Genomic DNA, 21,442 nt, shown 5'->3' on the forward strand with positions numbered 1-21,442 from the left:
GGGCCAGCAGTGTGGCCTCAGCACTGCCCAGGGGGAGCTGTGATCCCGGCTGCGTGGGTCCATGGGTCATCGTGAGAGGGCGAGCAGCAGGCGGGGGCTGGGGGCCAAGGGCCCCCTTCATCTCTCTCCGCTTTGGTTTTTTACAAGATTGATTTATTAACTATACATATCACATAAGGCCTTTTCAGTTTTTACACCATTCCCATTGAGACAAGTACAATATTTTGTAGCAAATACATGATTTTAAAAAACAAAACCAAACAAAAACACCTCTGTCCGAGATGCTTCAGCCGTGGAGGCTGACCATGCACTACCGGGGCCGGGGCTGGGGCCCTGTTCCCGGCCGCCGCTCCCGACGCCGGCTGCGGGTCCCACGGAACCCAGGCGTGCCGCCCACAGCCACACCTCCACTGCAGAACAGGACGGGGCACGCAGCCAGACTACCAACACATCTCAACACCGTGGATAAGTTCTTGTTCTTCTCAGGAAACTCAAAATATTTGTTAATTCAACATATATAAAGATCATTTAACATGTGAAAATACAAGTACCAGAAAAATAAGCCGCAGCAGCGCTGGTCCAAATTTTCCAACACATTTTATTCCCATACGAGTCCGAGACATTTCCTTTTTTAAAAATGTACACAGGGAACAGGATTCTCTTTTATGCAAGCAATAACTTACGCCCTGTCCTGACCACACACGAACGCAGTGGCTGCTGGGGGTCTGATGAGGGGGCCGCTGGCCTCGGTCTCCCTCCCAGCCCCTTCTCACCAGGGAGCTGCACCTGTGTCGCCCTCTGTCTCCTGGTCACTGGGGCAAAACCAGCCACTACACCGAGCAGGAACTCAGTGATGGACAGCCGGTGGGCCAGCCTGTGTGGTACCCAGTGTGGACACAGCAGCAATCCCGAGTGAGGTCGCGAGCCGCCCATCCTCTTTGTGACCAATGTTCCCACTCTTGTGGCATCCCCGGCCGCGGCCATGAGGCTCACCGTGGAAGCCAGCAGCAGGCTCGACCCCCGGTGACAGCGAGCACTGTCTGGCTGGGCCAGGGCCAGGGCCAGGGCCAGCCACAGGCAGTGCCGACTCAGGGCTGTGGTGGCCTCCCGCCCCAGCCGCAGCCGCACAAAGCGGGCAGGACAAACAGAAACAAGCGGGGCCTCCGTGCACCAGGCTTTCGGGTCCCTGCAAGCCGGAGCCGAGCTGGGCTGGCGGGCAGGCGGCCTCCCGAGGGGGCTCCGGAACCCTGCAAGGGAAGGGGACGAAGCACAGGTGTCCCGCACCCCTCCCCAGCCCCTGCACCCGAGAAACCACCGGCAGCAGCACAGAGGGCACAGCCTGGGGCAGGGCCATGGCGCTGTGGGGGCGGGGGGGCTCCTCCGCGCCTGCCTGCTCGGGGCGTCGCCCTTGCTTCCTTGAAGAGCAGACTGCACCGGCAGGGCAGAGAGGCATTTCCAGGCCGCCCGGCCCGGCCCGGCCCGCCCCTGCAGCCAGCCCCGCCCGGAGGGGCGGACGCAGGACAAGGATGCGCACGGTGCCGTGTCTCAGAGGCTGACCTACTGTTCCCGAGCACCACGTTTTGCCACCAGCGGCGAAGACAGGGAGACAGGCAGCTCGCAGCGGCTCGGGAGCAGAGGGAGCGCGTGGGGGCCTGGCCCCCGCCCAGCCGGAGCAGACCACAGACGCAGACTTAAAGTGCAACAGGCTGCGGCCCTCCACCCTCCCGAGGGTACCTTAGCGCCCAGCCCCCACGTGGAGCAGCCCGCAGCACTGCAGTGCTGGGCCAGCTCGCCCCGCTGGCCCCAGGGCCGCCCCCATCCCTGCTCCCCAGGTGGCCCCCAGGGCTTGGGTGAAAGGACCCCATTCTACACCACGCGTGAGCACCGGCAGCCCTCGTGTGCACACGCGCACACACCAGAAACGCACGCTTCCAAGTAGTGTTCCCATAGCTACGTAGTGTCAGGCGCCCTCCCCCGCTCACACCGCCTGGGGAAGGGGCCCCCAGACCAGCGCCGCCCCCGCGGAGGGGCCGGATTCTGAGGTCCGGGGTTTCTTCTTTTTTTTCCTCTTAGCGATGGGCAGGGCTGCCCGTCTCTTCCAGTGTCCCGCCGTTCTGGGCGTCTCTTGGAGCCGGCGCGGTGGGCTGCGGGAGGGGTGGGAGGGCGCGCGCCGCCTCCGGCTCTCCTCCTGCAGGGCAGGGGCCCAGCATGTACCTCGGGGTGGCGGGACCCCCGCCGCAGGGCTGTGCGCAGACGCGGAGGGTGGAGAGAGGGCAGGGTGGACGGGAAGTGTTCTCTTCAGGGAGGCCTCGGGTCAGGGCCAGCACCCCACCCCTCTCCGCAGAGGCGCAGGTGCGCGGGAGGCCTCACAGGGTCCAGGTCCAGCGGCTGCGCTCACGGCCGCTGCCAGCAGTCAGCCCCAGGTCTGCAGCGCCGGGCTGCGGGGTCTGGAGGAGACGGGGTGGGCCACGCGGCCCTGGCCCTGCCCCAGCCGACCTGGCTTTGTTCAAGGCCGGATGCCAGCTCCATCCGGGAGAAGTCTGCTTCTGCGGTGCCCCGGCCCCGGCAGGCAGCTCACAGCGTGTGTTCCGCTTGGAGCTGGGAGGTGAGCAGCGGCTGCATCGGGGACTGCGGGGTGGGTGGCGGGGACTGGGGGGGTGACGGCTGGCTCGTGACGGGCGTGGAGGTGAGGAAGGGGACGGCCGGCGCGGCGGCCGAGGGGGAGCTGGGCAGGGCCCCGGGGGGCTCGCTGATGGGCCGGTTGTAGAAGAAGAAGGGGCACTGCTGGATGAAGAGCTCCATGATTGTCTGGTAGGTGCGCGTGGCCGTGAGCGCGTCCATGGTGCTGAAGTCGGGCCGCATCAGCGTGGGCCAGAAGCAGATGGACAGGTTCTCGCTGGTCATGAGGTTCACCTTGTTGTTGTGGCTCACCCTGCGGGCACAGCAGACGCCGGTGAGGGCGGAGCGCCCCGGCCCCGCCCCCCGGCGCGGCTCCTCCCACCAAGAGGGGTCGCGCAGACAGAAGCAGGGCGGGGCCCTGGTGGGAGCGCGGACCAGGCCCGACAGCGCACGCTCCGTCTCCGGCCAGCGACCTACCTGTTGAGGTGGGAGATGACGTACTTGAAGACCTCGTGGTTCTCCTTTGGGAATTTCTTCAGCACCTCCTTGAGGGCGTGCAGCTTCTGCTCCCGGTCGTTGATTTCTGAGGAGACACATTCATGGCTGAGTCGGGGGGGGCGGGGGGGGGGGGTGTTCTGGGCGCGGAGCAGGTACCAGGCAGCACAGGGTGGGGCTGGCGGCCAGCTCGGGGCTCACACGGGCCAGCCTGCTCTTCCCCAGAGCTGGTACACCTGGGGCGGCATGGGCCGAGGAGCCAGGCCGACCTCTGTACCCCGGGCCTGCTGAAGGGCAGCACTCTGTGTGTGCCTGGGGCTTCCTGGCCCCACCCAAGACGGAGCCGTCCAGAGATGCCGCCATAAAGAAGCCCACTGTCCCACCGGCTGCTCCTCCAGTTGCCCCTGGAGACGGGCATCCTGCCGCAGGAGCCGCCTGCTTCCTGGCCGGACAAGCGAGCACTGCACAGCCACCCACACACCACGCACAGGGACCCGCACGAGGCCAGGACTCTGCCCCTGCCGGCACACAGGGGGCCGCCGTGGGAGCAGCGGGCGGGTTCTGGGGCAGCTCTCAGTGGGGACACTGGACCCATCAGGGGTTCCTGAGCTTCTGAGGGAAGCAGCACCCAATCTCCCCGGGTCTAGCTCAGGGAGCCCCCTCGGCCCGAGGCAGGGAGGAGCACTCTGGGGTCCTGGCTTGTCTCGGAGGGCCTGGCCTGCTTTGGTTGCTGGGAACCGAAGTGTGTCTCGAGGGCGGGGAAAAGCAGCAGGAGGCTCAAGGGAAGGAGGATTGGTGGCCATGCAGTGCGGCCAGTGCGGCAAGGATGGGGTGGGGTGGGGTGGGGTGGGGCGGCGGGGGCAGCTGCCAGGGCTCCTCACTGCTCCGGGGGCGCAGGCTGCCTCTGACAGGGGTTCGGGGCTCCCCGCCTGTGTCGCATCCGTGGGGAGCCTGGAGGGACGCAGTGGGGGAGCTGCCCGAGGAGTGCGGTGGTCCTGGGCACGGATCTGACCCCAACACCAAGCAGCTGTGACCCTGGGCCCCTGCCGGCTGACAGCGGCTCCTCCTCGGGGCACCCCAGGCAGACCTGCAGGACCCGGAGCGGGGGCAGCTGCAAAGATGGTAGGGATGGAGCCCGGGGCGCTCCTGGTGGTGCACAAGCATGGAGCCCGGTGCATTTTGGGGTCCGAGAGTGTGGGTGAGTCATATCGACTCTTAGACGCCAGCACCCACATCATAGCGCCAGTTCAGGTCCCGGCCGCTCGGCTTCCCATCCGGCTCCCTGCTGCTGCGCCTAGAGGGCAGTGGGAGATGCCCAGGGACTTGGGCCCCTGCCACTCATGTGGGAGATCTGGCTGGATTTCCTGGCTCCTGCCTTGGGGCTGGCCCAGCCCTAACTGTTGTGGCCATCTGGGGAGTGAACCAGCGCATGGAAAACCTGTCACTCCACATAAGTAATCAAAATAAGAAATAAATCTTTCCTAAAGTTGTACTAATGAAGAGCATTAAGTGTGTATTCCTTAGATAAAAGTTTCTTTGGGGGAAAATATTTAAAAAAAAGGAAATAAATTTTTTAAAGGTCTTCTTCATTTGAGAGGTAGTTACTGACAGTGAGAGAGACATAGAGGTCTTCCTCCTGCTGGTTCACTCCCCAACTGGCTGCTATGGCCGGCGCTGCACCAATCTGAAGCCAGGAGCCAGGAGCTTCTTCCTGGTCTCCCACGTAGGTGCAGGGGCCCAAGCACCTGGGCCATCTTTTACTGCTTTCCCAGACCACAGCAGAGAGCTGGATCGGAAGAGGAACAGCTGGGACTAGAACTGGCGCCCACATGGGATGTTGGTGCTGCAGGCGGAGGATTAACCTACTGGGCCACGGCGCCAGCCCTGGAAATAAATCTTAAAGTTTTATTTTCATCTACTTGAAAGGGGGAGAGAGTGAAAGAGTGAAAGAGTGAGAGAGAGAGAGAGAGAGGTACCTTTCATCTATGTGTTCACTCCCCAAGTGCCCTTACACAGCCAGGGGCTCCCATCTGAGTCCCCATGTGGGTGCAGGGGCCCAAGGACTCAGGAAGCCATCTGTGGCCTTCCAGGGCACACGGCAGGAAGCTGGACTGCACCATCCCTCCAGTATGGGCCGCGGGGGTGGAGCTTCACTCCCTCTGAACACAGGACCCGTGTCATGGGCTCGACCTCGAGCACACAGGCCTCCAGGAGAGCCGAGCCTTACAGCCCGGTGCCATTCCCGTTCGCTGAAACACAGTCAGGAGAACACGCGGGAAGCACGCGTGTGGCTCAAAGCCTCCCTCAGGCATCAGGCCCGGCTCCCAGGGCACGCCCAGCACAGGTGTCTGTAGGGCAGGCACGACCCAAACGCAGCTGTGTGTCCTTGAATTAGGCGCTTGACGGCGCGGTGCAGCGGCACCCCTGCCTAAGAGCAGTCTCACTTGCACCCCTCCCCGACTGCTGGCTGCAGGCAGGAAAGGGGCCGGCAAAGCCGCTGTCCGCTTCTCTCTGCTTCCTGTGGGGTGAGGGTTACTGAGCCTGCCTGGATAATGACAGGTCACAGGGCATTGTCAGAAATCTCCCAGGGCCAGCACTGTGGTATTGCGGGTAAAGCCGCCACCTGCAGTGCCGGCATCCCATATGGGCGCTGGTTCAAGTCCCGGCTGCTCCACTTCCGATCCAGCTCTCTGCTGTGGCCTGGGGAGGCAGTAGAAGATGGCCCAGGTCCTTGGGCCCCTGTACCCCGTGTGGGAGACCCAGAGGAAGCTCCTGGCTCCTGGCTTTGGACTGTACAGCTCCAGCTGTCGTAGCCAATTGGGGAGTGAACTAGCAGATGGAAGACACCACTCTCTCTCTCTCTCTCCTCTCTCTGTGTAACTCTGACTTTCAAATAAACAGATAAATCTTAAAAAAAAAAAAAAAAAAAAAAAAGTCTCCTTGGGGCAGGCATTCGGCACGGCACTTAGGACGCAGCCTGGCAGGTCTGTGTCCCCATCGGAGACCCTGGGTCCAGCTCCCTACTAATGCCCCTGGGAAGGCCGCAGACAGCAGATGATGGCCCAAGTACTTGGGACCCTCACCCACGTGGGAGACCTGGATGGAGTTCTTGACTCCTGGCTTGGGCCTGGTCCAGCCCTGGTTGCCACGGGCATTTGGGGAGTGAACCAGTGTGTAGATCTCTTGCTCTCTTTCTCTTTCAAATAAATTAATTAAAAAACAAATAGAAAGAAAGGCTTCTCCGCCTCCCCCTGCGCAGCTCTCAGCCAGTGCCCTCTCCCTCCCCCAGGCTGCCCGGCCCAGGCGCTCAGGGGGACAGCAAGGAGGGGGCTGGGTTCCTCAGGCAAAGCTGGGCCTTGTGTCGCAGCCTGCGGCAGGCCCGTCCCGGTGAGCGGTCACTTCAGGCCCCACGGCCCTCTCCTCCAGGCTCAGGTGGCGGCTCTGGCACACAGGAGATGTCCGGGTGAGGCCCGGCTGTGGGAGGGACGGGCCCACTGCTGTTCCTGTGCGCACGGCAGGGCCACACTCTCCCGAGTGCTGGGTGCGGCTGGCGAGGGCCACGGTGGGTGGGCCTCAGCCAGCCTCCCCTGGTGCCCTGGTGCCACGCAGCTCCTCTGAAAGGAAACAGCCGGGGGCCTGCAGGGCGCTGTTCTCTCCAGCTAAGCATGCAGCGACATCGTACTTCTGAACCCAAGGGCAGTCAACTGAGACAGCAAGTCCAGGAGAGGCGTTTTGGGCCAAGTGGACCAAGACAGTCTGGGCGCAGACCAGGCAGTTTAGAGGAACTGAGCCCCCAGGAACTCGGGAAGCAGAGAGGGGGAAGCCAGAGGCCACGCAGAGACCGGCCCTCTGCAGTTCTCACAGCACACACAAACCAGGGCATCAAAGCGAACACCAGCCCGCGGCTGCACCGAGGGACAGAGCAACGCAGATCCCGAGGTCTGCCGGGCCACTCTGCTCGCCGTCCTCGGCAGCCAGGCCACACCCCCGGGCTTGAATCTGCTACTGGACTGCACCCCTGGACCACAAGGAAAGCAAAGGCCAGGCTCCCAGCCAGGAGCTCACTCTGCGGGCTGGGAATGGGTTATTCAGGCTGTCCTGCTCCTGAGGCATGACCTTGGGACAACCATGACCTTGGGACAACCTGCTGCTTGTCTCGTGCCCCACCAGACCGGGGCAGGGCTGGGTACTGTCTGTCCACTGCCATCTGTCCCAGTGCACCCAGGGCCTGGCAGGGGTTGGGGACAGCCATCGGGACAGACATGAGGAAGGCGGGGCCCACGGTCAGCAGCACCACGGGCAGTGCCATGTGACCTGCAGCCCAGAGCGCAGCAAGGCCCGACTGCACGGCGACCTTGGCAGTCAGTCATCAATCATCTCCAGCAAAGTCGTGTCCTTGCCACATGGGAACAAAGACGAGCCAGTGCTCCGACCCAGTTTGGGGCCCCAGGTCCCTCTGACGTCTGATGGAAACCACTGGTCTTCCCAGCCCCAGGAGACCGGATCCTGTGAGGGCGTCCCGAGGGCCCTGCAGGCAGAGAGCCTCGAGGTGGAGTTGGCGCTGGTCTGGTGGGAGCGGCTGCCCAGAGACTGCAGACAGGCAGCGGGGAGGCTGTGCAGAGAGCAAAGGACAGGCAGCCACTGCGGGAGGAGAGAGCAAGTCTTCTCTCCCTGTGGGGGGCCGCGGCCCAGCTGCCTCCCCCAGGAAGCCTTCTCCCTGCCTCCCTGCAGATGTGTGAACACGCCCAGCTCAGCTTGCATGCCATCCCAGTGGACCCCCACGGAGGGCGGGGACTCCAGCCCTAGCTTGCCACTCAGTGTGACCCCGGGACAGCGGGTCGCCTCTGAGAGCCCGTTTTCCTCTCTCCAAAACGGAGCTGTGACACTATACCCCTTAAGAGTGACTGTGGGCCGGCGCCGCGGCTCACTAGGCTAATCCTCCACCTAGCGGTGCCGGCACCCCGGGTTCTAGTCCCGGTCGGGGTGCCGGATTCTGTCCCGGTTGCCCCTCTTCCAGGCCAGCTCTCTGCTGTGGCCAGGGAGTGCAGTGGAGGATGGCCCAAGTGCTTGGGCCCTGCACCCCATGGGAGACCAGGAGAAGCACCTGGCTCCTGGCTTCGGATCGGTGCAGCGCTGGCCGTGGCGGCCATTTGAGGGGTGAACCAATGGAAGGAAGACCTTTCTCTCTCTCTCTCTCTCTCACTATCTAGCTATGCCTTAAAAAAAAAAAAAAAAAAAAAAAGAGTTACTGTGAGGGGGCCAGAGCTCTGGTGTAGTGGGTAAAGCCGCCACCTGCAGTGCCTGCATCCCATATGGGCGCTGGTTCGAGTCCCAGCTGCTCCACTTCTGATCCAGCTCTCTGCTGTGTCCTGGGAAAGCAGTAGAAGATGGCCCAAGTCCTTGGGCCCCTGCACCCACGTGGGAGACCCAGAAGAAGCTCCTGGCTCCTGGCTTTGGATCGGCGCAGCTCTGGCCATTTGGGGAGTGAACCAGAGGATGGAAGACCCCCTGCTTCTGTCTCTCTGTAACTCTGCCTTTCAAATAAATAGATAAATCTTTAACAACACAACAACAACAACAACAAAGAGTTACTGTGAGAACTACAGAGGCCGACCTGTGACACGAGATGGCTGGCAGAACAGCCAGGCCAGGCCCAGCGCTGGCGCACACTCAGCGGCTGTTCCCCTCTGCACCTCCCCGCGGTCATGGGGTGAGAGGGACAGGAGAACCACCAGTGACTGACCACAAGTATCCATCTGTGGGCCATTTCTGGCAACACTGAATCTCGTGAGTTGTGGGATTAACAAGCCGTGTGGCGGAGACACTGGGGCCTCTTGTGGTGGTCAGACGCTCTGAGAGATGACGCCCCCAGCCAGGGGCCTGGGGCACGGCCATCTTCACTCTGTGATGTCCCTGAACACTAACTTTGCCCTGCCAGGCCCAGCACTGGTCTCAGGTCAGTGAGACACGCCCCCTTCCCGGCCAGGTTCAAGACAAGGAAGGAGCCCAGGCTGACAGCGTGGGGCACGGGAAATGCGTGATGGGAAGAGGAAGGACACCTCCGCCCTTCTGCAGGCTGCAGCGGCCCCGGGCCGTGGCAGCGGAGGAAGCCCCGCGGAAGGGCAGCGGGTTCCCTATCAGCAGCACCTCCCTCATCTGTCCCCTCCAAACCCAAAAAGGTGTGGTGTCAGCAGCTCCTGCACAAACAATGGGATCGGTCAGGTGCCAGGACGCCACAGACCTCTAGATGGCGCCAAGTGGACAAAGCAGACAGGAACCTGCAGCCGGCTGGTACCGCGCACACCTTCCCCTCTTGCCTTCCGCACGGAGCTCCAGCGAGAGCTCCTGCGCGCTCTGCAGCTGGGAGAAGCCCTCTCCGGGTGGCAGCAGGGCAGCAGCCCTGCCACCCGACCTCAGAGGGCAGTCCCAGCACCACATGCTCCCACCCGGGCCCTGGTGGGCTCAGACGTTAGGGGCTGTGGACACAGTGTGGGCAGAGAAAGGCGAAGGCGGCGCCCGTGTGGAGGAGACAAGCATCACAGGAAACGCGAAACCCGGGGCCTCGGCAGGCTCCACCGTGCCTCTCAGAGCTCGCACGCGGAGCCGCCCTGGGGTTCACGGCGCTGCTGGGGACTCCCTCTCCCAGCGGGGCCCTGGGCCTGGGGAGCAGCTTCCTTCCCTCTGCCTTACCCTCGGGCGCAGTGTCGGTCTTGGCCCATCAGAGGTGCCAAGCAGGGCGACTGCCCTTGGCTAACAAGGAGCAAATGCCATGCAGAGCGGCGCTCCGAGAGGCGAGGCCGCGTGTGGCAGCACACAAAATCCAGGGAAAGGCTGTCTGGTGAGGCCACACGCCTCTAGGTGGACAGACACCTCCGGGAGGCGGCCAGCGGGGACAGCTGGTGGGGCAGGGGAGACGGCACCCACAAGTGCTGATGTGCAGCGGCACCAAGCGACCCTTTGGCCGGTGCCACCTGGCTGTGCTCTCCCTCCAGAGCTGGCCTGGGGCAGGGCACTGCTACCTTCCCGTGCCCGAGGTGGGAGAGCGACACAGGCAGCCTGGAAAGCGTAACCTGCTGCTAAGGAGGCCTTTCTTCCATGGCCCCGCCCCCAGACTTTCCTCATCTCCTCTCAGCTGCAGGAGGAGGGTGGGGAGCAGGGCAGGGGAGCAGGGGCAGGGATTCGACCCCAGCCTGGCACCAAAGTGGCGTGCTGGAGGAAGCATCAGACGAACGCTCACAATACGCAGTGGCCGCGCCCGGACTGCAGTGCCCCTGGGGCACCTGCCTAGTTCCCTTCCCTCCGTCTGTCAGCCTCAGCTCCAGGGGCCAGAGTGTCCCTTCCCAGGCACGACCCACTCCTGTGGTGCGACAGCCCACCCCCCACCCCGCCCCACCCAGGGCCAGGCCCAGGACTCACTGTGCGCCTCCACTAGATCGAGCTGCATGCTGTACGGGACCAGGGGGTCCGGCAGCTCTGAGAAGAAGCTCTTCATGGCCCCGGCCACCGTGTTCACTGTGAAGTCTTTCTCTGCCAAGTCCAGGTTGTGGTCTGCAAGGGAGGTGGGAGAGTGAGGCCAGGCAGAAGCAGCAGGAAAACCCAGGGCTTGGGAGATGCCAGAGGAACCTCGAGGAGCCAGGGATGCTGCCCGGGGCTGGCCTGGAGCCTGGGCAGGGGCTCAGGGCTGGCACAGCCTGGAGGATGGGTGCTGCGGAGACTGTCCCCAGCTCCCCGGCCATCCCTTGGGCAGGGCCTCTGGGAGGAAGGCAGCCCTGGCAAAGTGGGCTCAGCACCTCAACCTGACTTGTGTAGCCCAAGCCCAAGATGACGCTCACCCCCGGGCGTGAGTCAGGGAAACTGGGGCCAGTCTTTGAAATGAAGCCTTGCAGGGGTGGGCCTCTGATGCCCCTCCCCTGTGGCAGGGTGAGGCGGGGCCACACGTGCGCTCTCTTACCCTGGTCAAACTGTCTCTGCAGACTCTCCATCTCTGACTTGTTCCCGCTGACCCGGTAGATTCCCTCCGTGCTCAACCCTGCAAGAGACAAGCGCAGGTGTCAGGGCCTCCGGAGAGCAGAGGCAGCGGCAGGTGCCCTGTGGCTCCCTGGAGGGAGCCCTGGGGCCACGCTTCTTCCTGTGACTTCCCCAGCGCCAAAACTCCTCCCTCATTTTTTTTTCACTTGTAGTTTCAAAAGTACTTGTTTGATGGTAGAAATTAAAATGACACCAAAGCATAGCAGCTAAGGAGCACTTCTGTCCACATTCTGATACAGTCTTGAATATTTAATTTTAATGTTAAAAATAGAGATAATTAGGGCCAGCAATGTGGCGTAGTAGGTAAGGCCACTGCCTGAGACGCCAGCATCCCACAGAGGTGCCAGTTTGAGTCCCACTTGCTCCACTTCCAATCCAGCTCCCTGCTCATGGCTTGAGAAAAGCAACAGAGGCTGGCCCAGCTCCGGTTGTTGAGGCCATCTGGGGAGTGAATCAGTGGATGGAAGATCTCTGTCTCTCCCTCTGTAGCTCTGATTTTCAAAATAAATAAATATACTTTTTAGAAAATTGGAGATAGTTATTTTTTTAAAGACTTATTTATTTGAAAAGCAGAGTTACAGAGAGGCAGAGGCAGAGGCAGAGGCAGAGGCAGAGAGAGAGAGAGAGAGAGAGAGAGAACAAGTGAGAGAGGTCTTCTGTCCGCTGGTTCACTCCCCAGATGGCTATACTGGCCGGTGCTGTGCCGATCTGAAGCCTGGAGCCAGGAGCCTCTTCTGGGTCTCCATGAGGGTGCAGGGGCCCAAGGACTTTGGGCCACCTTGTACTGCTTTCCCAGGCCATAGCAGAGAGCTGGATCGGAAGTGGAACAGCCAGGACTGGAACAGGTGCCCATATGAGATGCCGGCACTGCAGGCAGCGGCTTTACCTGCTACGCCACAGCGCCGGGCCCAACAACTTTCTTAAAAAACTTTATTTTAGAGGCTGATATTGTGACACAGTGGGTTGAGCTACCAGCCCCATACAAGAACCGGTCTGAGTCCTGGATGTGCCACTTCTCATCCAGCTCCCTGCTGACGGGGCGGGGATGCAGCAGATGACGGCCCAAGTGTGGACCCCTGCCACCCATGTGGGAGACCCAGATGGAGTTCCAGGCTCCAGGCTTCAGCCGGGCCAAGCCCTGGCTGTTGTGGCATCTGGGGAGTGAACTGCAGACAGAACACCTCTTTCTCTCTCCTTCTGTCCCTCCTCTCTCTTTCAAAAAGTGGATCTTAAAACAGTGTCTTATCTGCTATGCAAAATGCCTGCCCCTTTTATCACTTTTTAAAAAGATGTTTTGCTGCATGGTCACTCTGAAACTTCTGTGTTCTACACCCGGAGGTGAGGGAAAACAGGAAAGCACCATTGAAGAACCTGGGAGAATGCACGGTGTCGTCGAGTGAAAGACTGACTCCCGCAGCGCACCCCCGGCCCTGCCAGGCAGAGTGGGGTTCAGCACTGCCCGCCGAGTCCGCTCTCCGCAGCTGGAGTCCACTGCGCACCACCAAGATTACAGGCCCACGGGGTGGAGACTCGGAGGAAGCCGGCTCCCTCCTGAACACTGAGCTGCGCTGAGGCTGTGCCCCCATCGCCTCTGGGGACACCAGGGACAGTGTGGGCAGCAGACAGAGGACTGGGCCCTGAAGCCACACAGGCTGCTGAAGGCCCAGTGTCTCAGCAGCCCAGTCACTGGGATCCTACCCTTGGAGGGGCCACCACCGGGTGAAGGAAAAGCAGTCGCCTGGGTTTCCTGGAGCCCCAGATGGGTGGCAGGTGGCCTCTGGAGCACACGGGAGAGAAAGCCACCAATCCCCTGGCTTCGAAGCTGGTACCTGCACCCAGGAGCAGCGGAGTTCACCGAGCGGCCAAGGATGCCCTAGTGTGCAAGGCCCCATGAGGAGCCGCGGGGAACGTGGCTGGGCTCCGTGCTATCTTCGAAGCTCTGCCCCGCCCCTGCCCCGCCCCCGCCGAGTGCTCACTGAGCCCAGAGCTGTCCTCACCCACTCCCCACCTCCTGTTTATGACATCGACGACGACTCTGTTAATTCTGCATCTGGGAGGAGCTCATGAGAAAAACGAGGGTCGGAAAAACGAAGTCCTTGCCCCAGTCCACAGTGAGAAGGGGCAGCGAGGGCCCCGGCGGCACCACTGCCTCTGGGCGCACGCTGCTTCACGGTCACCCCCCCGCGGCTGCTCCCTCCCCGTCCCTCACCTCAGGTGACAACATGTGCTCACCCAGAGAGTCACCACATCTCAGCAGGCAGGCTCAAGTCTTCACTTCATAGTCTGGAAAAACACTTGCTGTCTAGGTTCTCCTCCCCATCCCCAAATATCAGCCCTCCCCACTGCAAAGACAATGGTGGCTACTGGCGGCCTGCGGAAAGTTCACGGGAAATGGAATTGGCGGGCTGGCACTCGCTGCAGTCGACGCCGCCTGGACGCTCGTGTCCGCGTCAGCGTGCCTGGGTTCATCCTGGCTCTGCTCCCTGCTGCCCTGCACCCTGGGAGGCAGCAGGTGATGGCTTCAAGTCTCAGGCCCCTGCCACTCACACGGGAGGCTCGGCTTGAGTTCTGGGCGCCTGGCTTTGTCCTGACCCAGTCCTGGCTGCTGCAGGCTTTGGGGGAGTCAAACAGTGGATGGGAGATCTCTGTCTGTGTCTTTCAAGTAAAATAAATTAAAAGATAAATTCACTTTGTTACGAAAGTTTTTGAAATTCATACATATGAAATCTTCAAAAAATTAATGAGAAATGCATAATATGAAAAACCGTGTATGGATTTCAATACTTTTTACAGCAAAATAAGCTTTTTTAAAGAAGAACTTTCTTTATTTCAGACAGCCAGCCACACACAGAGCTCTTATTTAGTGGTTCACCACCCAAATGCTGGCAGCAGCTGGGGCTAAGCCAGGAGGAGGCAAGCACCTGGCCGGATCCTGATCTGGTCTCCCACATGGGTGGCGAGAACCCAAGGACTTGAGCTGCCCCTGCTGCCTGCTAGGGAATGCATTAGCGGGAAGCTCAGACTCGCACCCAGGCACTCCAGTATGGGATGTGGGTATCCCAAGTGGTTTCCGGGTCACTGCGCTAAGTGCTTCTCTTCTAACTCGTTCTTCACGAGCTTTTAGAATCCCTCTCGTACAATGGCAGGGGCTCCGAGTCCTTGGCTGCACAGCGATGTCCCAGTCCCCGACCCATCTGCGCAGGCCCACTCTGCAGCGCAGAGGCCCGGCAGCTTTGCTTTCGTCTCTGTGGTAGCCCTGGCCTCGGTGTGGACAGCAGTCCTGCCCCGGCCTCAGAGGGCAGAGAACAAGCTGTCCATTCGCTGTCTGGCAGCGAGCAGAGGCGTGGGCTCCGGAGCACCAATCATCCGCCTCCCGTTTCCTGTCACTGGGGTGTATGTTTATTTTACAAAATCTCATTTAAAATAGCAATTCTGCCGCTGTTGTCCACAACACCACGGCATCATTTAGGAAAGGTATCATTTGCTTGGCCGGCACAATTCGTCACAACTACTAATTAGACATCAATGAAAAACAAAACCAAACCCAAGAGCTGACTGCAAACCCCACGGCGGCTGCTGGGGAACAGGTGAGGCAGGCCGCCAGGCAGGGCACGGCAGCTTGTTTGCCAGGGGCCGGGCGGTCGAAGCAGGCCGCGGGCAGAGACGCGCACTCCCAGGGAACACTCCAGGAGACTGGCTCACGCCTGCCAGCAGGAAGCGGGTTCCTCCCAAGCGTGGCTCCCACCCCCTTTTCTAGTCCAGGCTCCAACCCCAAACTCAGTCGTGTCCCTTCCTGCAGAGCTCTTCAAAGACCGACTTCACCGAAGCCTAGCCTCCTTCAAGTCCCTGGTCTCAAATGCCTTCTAGGTGTAAGTTAATTTCTGGGAACAGAACAAGAAAAAGCTCAGCACCACCGCCAAGGCCACCACCTTCAAGCCGCCACGTGGCAGTCTTGTCCCCAGCGGCTCTCGGTGACAGCTAGGACAGGATACGGGGTTGCATAAACACCCTCTCAGCCCGTGAAAGAAGCCTTCGCAGCTACAGCTGTCACTCAGCGGCACGGCCAGAGCGCGGGGATTCCCTGCTCACTGGACAACCCGGGACTGCCTGCAGCCTGGCCGCGAGGACAGCGAGTGATGACGCTCACGCGATGAGCACGCGTGCGGCGCACCACGCAGGCGCTCCTCATGCACGTTCCCTCAGCTCTCACAGAGCCCCATTTTACAGATGGGAAGACGGAGGCTAAGGGTCAAGTGACACGCACAGGTCACAAAGCCAGTGACTGCACAGGTGAGATCTGAACCCTGACTTGGGGCCTCTGTGCTCTTCCTCGTATGTTCTCAATCACTATGCTTCAGAGCTCCGGATTTAGCCAGTCTGGGGGCAGCCCCAGCACCTGCATTTCTGACGCATGCCCAGGCAGTGCTGGTGCTGCCGGGTGGAGAGCCCCTCCAAGTGCCGCTCCAGCAGACGGCCCTGGCCTTCAAGGCCACACTGACTCCTGAATTCCAGGCGTTAACAAATCAGGGGGCAATGCACTAGCAAAATAGAAACCAAATCCTTTAGGAACAATGTAATTCCAAAAAGTGTTAAAAATGCTGCTTTTTATCTGTAAGCAGGTCTATGCATGATCATTATACTACCACTTTGAGAGGCAGACAGAGAACTCCTGGTCACTGGTTCACTCCCCAAACGCCCAGGACTCCATCCAGGTCTCCCAGGTAGGTGACAGCAACCCAACGAGGGCGTGCATTCTCAGGCAGCCGGAGTCAAGAATAGAGCCCGGACTCACACCCAGGCACTGGGACGTGGGATGCCCGCCCCTGACGCAGTATCTACCCTTGGTGCCAGGCTGTGCACGTTCATGAAGATCTACGGATGGCAGAGAGCAGCGAGTCTACGGAGCACCGCATGGCAGGGAGCGCCGCACACAGCTCTCAGGCTTGGGCTTCTCAGAACGACTTGAGGAACAGGCAGGGGACGGCCCGTCAGGGCAAGCCAGGGCAGCCTTCCCCACGGGCTGGGATTGGCACCCTCTGCCCCTTGACCACCCTGGCTCCTTGGCAGGACTGGCACAGGACGGGTGCTCGGCAGGGGCAGGAAGCAAAGGGGAGAACCACCTCTTGGCCAGGACGGGCCCGATTTCCTGAAATGTCCAAACAAGTTCTTGTTCCTGGATCCCCAGAAGCCCTTCCCAGCACCGGTGCTCCTGGCCATAAGTCCTGCCGCAGCCGGGTCAGGCTTTGCCTCTGCTCACTCACCCCAGGGCCTGGTTCCCCCAAAGTTTCCTTTCTAGCAACAAATCAATACTTCCTCCAAGACAAACCCCGAGACGTGCTTGTTTTCACTTTCTAAATTTAGACAGAAAACCTCAGCACTTTGGTCCTGGTACTCTACAATGCTCCACACCAGACAGGACTCAACTAAAAACAACTTCTGCAGACCTTGCTGGAAGCTCCAGTACCCGCTACACCAGCCCCTTGTCTTTCATAAGGCTAAGTAAGGCTGGCTAGGCCAGGGGCACTGGGTGCGAGAACCCAGGGAGAGAGGCGAGCTCCCTGGGGCCTCAAGGGCCAAGGGTCCGGAGCGCTGACTTCTCTGGAGGCCAAGTGTCAGCGCTCTACCTAGGGCGCTCCTTCAGCTGTCAGCCTGTGGCACTCGCTCAGCAGGTGGGGGGACAGGGGACAGGACGGTGGGCACTGTGGCGGCAGATGTCAGAGATCCCAGCACAGCACTCAGCGAGCAGCTCTGGCACCAACGCCCTAGGCAACGGCAGGCTGGCCCACGGAGGAGCCCTGACCCCCGCTCCTCTGACCGTGCAACGGAATAAATGCATAAATCATGCAAAGCCCACGGTGCAAGGTCTGCTGCCAGTTTTTCCCTCTGTGCTCGTAACAAGCCCCGGCAGCAGCGCCTGCCTGTAGGCACGGCTTGTTCTGAACTGAGCCAGGGAAGCCGCCTCCGACGGACGCTGGAGAACACGCAGGGCCGTAGTTCTCCTCCTCCTGGGAGGAGCTGAGTGAGTGGGGACACATCACCTCACCTCTCTGAGGCCTGGAATCCTCAAAACCAGGGCAACGGCATCAGTAATGACTGTCAAGACGTGTGACGCTTAAGTGAGTGAGATCACACAAGTGAGCAAGCAGCGGCACAACTGCACGGTGATGACAGAATAATGGCGACAGTGAGCCAGCAGGAACAGCGGCTGGATCTCGGCTGGGGCCTCACCGTGAGCTGCACACTGCACGGCTGCTTGTCAGAGGTCTGTCTTCCCGTGACTCTGAGGCAAATCTAACTTCCACGTATTCTCATTCTGCACACAGTAAAGGAGGTTCAGAGGCTAACCCAGGGCCAGAGCCCCAGAGCTGCTAAGTGGTGGGGCTGGGATTTTTCTTTTACTTTGTATTTATTTTTTTCATTTTATTTGACAGGCAGAGAGACAGAGAAAGTTCTTCCATCTGCTGGTTCACTCCCCAAACGCCCACAACGGTCAGGGCTGGGCCAGGCCAAAGCCAGGAGGCCGGACCCCTGTCCGAGTCTTCCTTGTGGGTGGCAGGAGCCTCGCAGAGTGTGCAACAGAGGGAAGCTGGACGGGAGACGGAGTAAAGAACTCACACCAGGCACTCTGACGGGGGATGCGTGCGTGCCAATTCGCACCTAACGCGGATGTGCCTCTGGCCACCACCGCCCGTGCTAGCTTCCCATTACCGTCTCCTTCCAACACCCCATGCTGGATACTTCCCAAAAATGCCGGTGCAGCACGGTTCATGCGGGGGTCCCGGTATCCAGATGCACTCACGTCCCATTCCCACCCCACTCAGTGCTCTCGTCTGTGAACTGGGGGACGGGAGGCCGAGCCCGGGGTACAGAAGGCAGCAGTGGGTCCCCTCGCTCACTCCTCCAGGGAGGTTGCACTGACCGCACGCACGGCTGCAGACTGGCCCGGGGCCTCCCTGCCCCGGGGGTGCTCGGAGTGACTGTGTGCCAGCCCCTGCCACACCCATCAGTGGTCTGCCCTGGTGATTCAACTGGGACCCCTTCTGCCAAGGCCAGGCCTCTCTCCCCACGCTGGAACACACACAAGCGGCACTAAGGCCGCCTGGCCCAGCGTCAGCCCTGCACACAGCAGCGTGGCTCGCACGTTCCCAAGGTCGCCGTCGGCTTGGGCCACGCGCTGCATCAGACAGCTAAGAAGGGAGCTGGGGAGCAGGCGGGGGGACGTCACGTGGCCCTGGCATGTGGCCCATCCTCCCAAGCTGCCCCTGGCTTTCCTGATGTCTCTGAGCCAACCACGAGGCTCTGTGCTCTTCCCGACTTTGAAGAAACCATGCTGGCAGAGCGAACTGCATGCAGGCTGGCCTGGAGTTGGTCCTGTGCCCACTCTGGCGGGAGAGGAGCATGGCCCACCGTCGAGTAAGCAGGCCGGGAACGAGCGCACCGAGCCACAGCAGCTGGGAGACCCTCCTGCCGGGACCGCTGGCGCCCTAGGGGTCTGACGTGTGACCCCGCCAGCACACCCATGTGTGTGCAGCAGCATGGGGCGAGCACAGAGTGACTCTGCAGAGCTGCGGCAGCACCGTGAGGGGGCGCCTGGCTAAACAAAGAGAACGGCAAAGAAACAGCCGTCGGCACACGGGGACCCTCGGGCATCGTGTCCACACACACAGGCGGCTGCCTCTCTGAGCACACAGGGAGGCAGAGGCTAGCTTGGGCTGCCGACTTCCAATGGCCAGAGCCAGGATGTCACACATCGCAGGCCAGAGCCCCTCCTTTCCCGGTGCCTCTTCGCGGAGAACACCTTTCACCGTCAGAAGACCACAGCCTCGGGCCCAGAAGCTGCTCCCAGACCTACCGTCTAGGATAAAACAAACTTCTCAATGTGTGGCCTTAGGGGACTCGGTCACCAGGCTCAAGCCTGCCCCATGCTCCTACCCACTTCACTCCAATCCCCTGCCTTGCAGGGCCTCCCTCGGGGGGCAGTGTCCACGGGCCACCTCGGTCTTTGGTGGTCTAAACACAGCTCCCTCAGAGGCAGCGCGTCAGGGCAGCCACTGCTCGCGTTTGGGCAGTGCTCACGCCTGGCCGGTCCCGCACCGCACCCTCCCCCGCATGCTGTGAGCTGCGGGCTACCATCACCCTCATCCCTGACCTGCAACCCAAGAGGCTGGGCCACACCACAAACAGCAGAGCTGGGACTGCACGCACACAGCCTATCTCAGAGCTGAGCTGAACCCCACACACTCCAGCCCGGTCGTCTGTATGGCACTGAGCACTCCAGAAGTCACGGTCTAGCTCTGATTATTTGCTTAACGCTGGTGCCCCCGGGAGACTCCAAGTCTGTGTGAGCAGAGAACGGGCTGTGTCTTCTGCCCCCACCCCCCCAGCTGGGGCAGGGCCAGGGCCAGGCACACACAGCGAACCCTAGCACAGGCACTGCAGGCGCTCCTCCTCCCATCGCTGGGGTCTCGGGGTGCCCTTTCCCCAGGAACCTCCTGCCTCGCTTCTCTGCTGACCGCTGGCGAATTCCCTAGTCTGAGAGCCAGCCGCTGGGCGCCCCAGAGAGCTGCACCTCTCCACCAAAGCTGGCTCAGTGCCCCCCCTTTCCACCCAGACCTGTGCTGGGCTCACTGGCTCCGGTGCACGGATCAGGGAAAGGTGGAGATGGGAGTTACTTCGTGCACCTGCCAGGGACTGGGTTTCCAGAGTCAGGGCTGGGCTGAACACCTGCCATCACGCCATGGGCAAATGGCTTCATCTGAAAAATGGGATGGTGTCTGGGCCTGCACCGATTCCATGAACTCCTGCTCACAAAGCACCCAGCACCGAGCTCAGCAGGTGGGCAGCACCTGCCACCACCCTCGGGCCCCATTAGGGCCTTCATGACCTCTGCTTTCTCACAGCGCTAGGAGCACAGCGAGAGGATGAAGCGTGAGACCCATCAGCAAGGCAGCTCAAGGGCTGTGCGTGTGACAGAGGAATGGGCAGAGTGCGAAAGCAAGCAAGATCACAGGGTCTCCCCAGCTAATCAGGTCTGATGGCGCAGGCGGGCTGTCCTTCCACGACACGCTGCTGTCTCTGGCAGGGCAAATCCAGTCCCTCCCCTCTGGGCTGGCTCAGGGCAAGGCCGGCCTGTGGGAACTGTCGGGCACTTGGGCTGCCACCCAGACTATTTCTGTTTTGGACGGAAGGCAGGCCCACTCTGTGAAACAAGCCCTACTCCCTGGCTGCTGGGCCCTCAGGCGGCCTGCCAGGGCACGGGGCCGGAGGAAATCCGCTCGCAGTGCCGAGTCACAAGCTAAATGAACTCCGCTTATCTGGAACAGGCGAGAGCTGGCGAGCTGACTGCAGGCCTCTATGGCCAGGAGGAATTTTTGGAATGCAAGTGACTTGTGCTCAGTTTCCAAGAAGAAACACAGGAGGGTAAGGAGGCATGAGTGCATGGGAGGTGGTAAATAAAACAAGGCAGAGAAAGCCTTTAAGATTACTTGGACTATGGGAAAACAACTTGCTAATAAACCTCAAACAAAGGGGAAAGGAGGGATTAAGTAACAAGAACCCCCATAAAAATCACAGTGGATGAAAACCATAGACCTCATATTTTAGCACTTCGTCACCGATTCAAAGCAACACAAACATGGCAATTTCCCCCACAAGGCCTGTTGGGTATCCACGCCTGCATCTATTACACGGTCACAGGGACAGGCACGAGAATCGGTACTGAAATCAGCAACTTGTCGCAAAGACAGAATTGCAGACCTGGCCTCTTGGATTGCAGGGCAGTCCATGACCGAAGCCAACGGCTCTGGTCCCGCCCACTCCCCGTGCTGGCAGCTCTAGAAACTGGCCATGATCAATGTGTTTGGGAATGTGGAGGCTTTTTGCAGGGTAAGTATTTCCCAGTTGGGAGGGAATTCGGTAAAATTCTGAGTCTGCGCTTCCGATGCCACCACGTGCAGCTCCAGCAGCCTGAAGCCCAGAACAAAGGGCTGGAATGTGGGCCCTGGCCTTCCTGTTCTGTGGGCTGTGGGTGGCCTCTGCCTCAAGGACTCCAGGATTTCTGCTTCCTCCTGTGAAGGGGGTGGGTGCTATGAGATGAATGTGGTTCTCAGCTCCTGGGAGGGCGCTCTGCGAGGAGGACGCCTCACACGGTGTCCGGCTGTCACTGCTGACCCGAGGCACACAGACCCCGCACCACTGGGCCGTGCTGGATACAGCCTCCTCCCTGAGTGTCCTCGGAAGCCCACGGCGAGGCTGTAGACTGAGGGATCCTGGCGGGGGTGGAAGGAGCAGGGCGGCATAA

General features: G+C 60.8%; 1 protein-coding gene across 1 annotated transcript in view; it reads right to left on the reverse strand.

Annotated features, from left to right (window-relative positions):
• Positions 1-578: 578 nt before the first annotated feature.
• ARHGAP35 (Rho GTPase activating protein 35) overlaps positions 579-21,442 on the reverse strand; it is a 113,885-nt gene continuing 93,021 nt past the window's right edge. The window contains exons 4-7 of the mRNA XM_051837363.2: positions 11,066-11,143; positions 10,531-10,662; positions 3,097-3,202; positions 579-2,932 (exon numbers count right to left, since the gene is read on the reverse strand). Of these exons, the coding sequence (XP_051693323.1) occupies positions 2,575-2,932; positions 3,097-3,202; positions 10,531-10,662; positions 11,066-11,143 (674 nt within the window). The 3' untranslated portion in view covers positions 579-2,574. The remainder of the gene's footprint in view (positions 2,933-3,096; positions 3,203-10,530; positions 10,663-11,065; positions 11,144-21,442) is intronic.

This window comes from Oryctolagus cuniculus, chromosome 18 (assembly GCF_964237555.1).
Source record: "Oryctolagus cuniculus chromosome 18, mOryCun1.1, whole genome shotgun sequence".
Taxonomy (NCBI): domain Eukaryota; kingdom Metazoa; phylum Chordata; class Mammalia; order Lagomorpha; family Leporidae; genus Oryctolagus; species Oryctolagus cuniculus.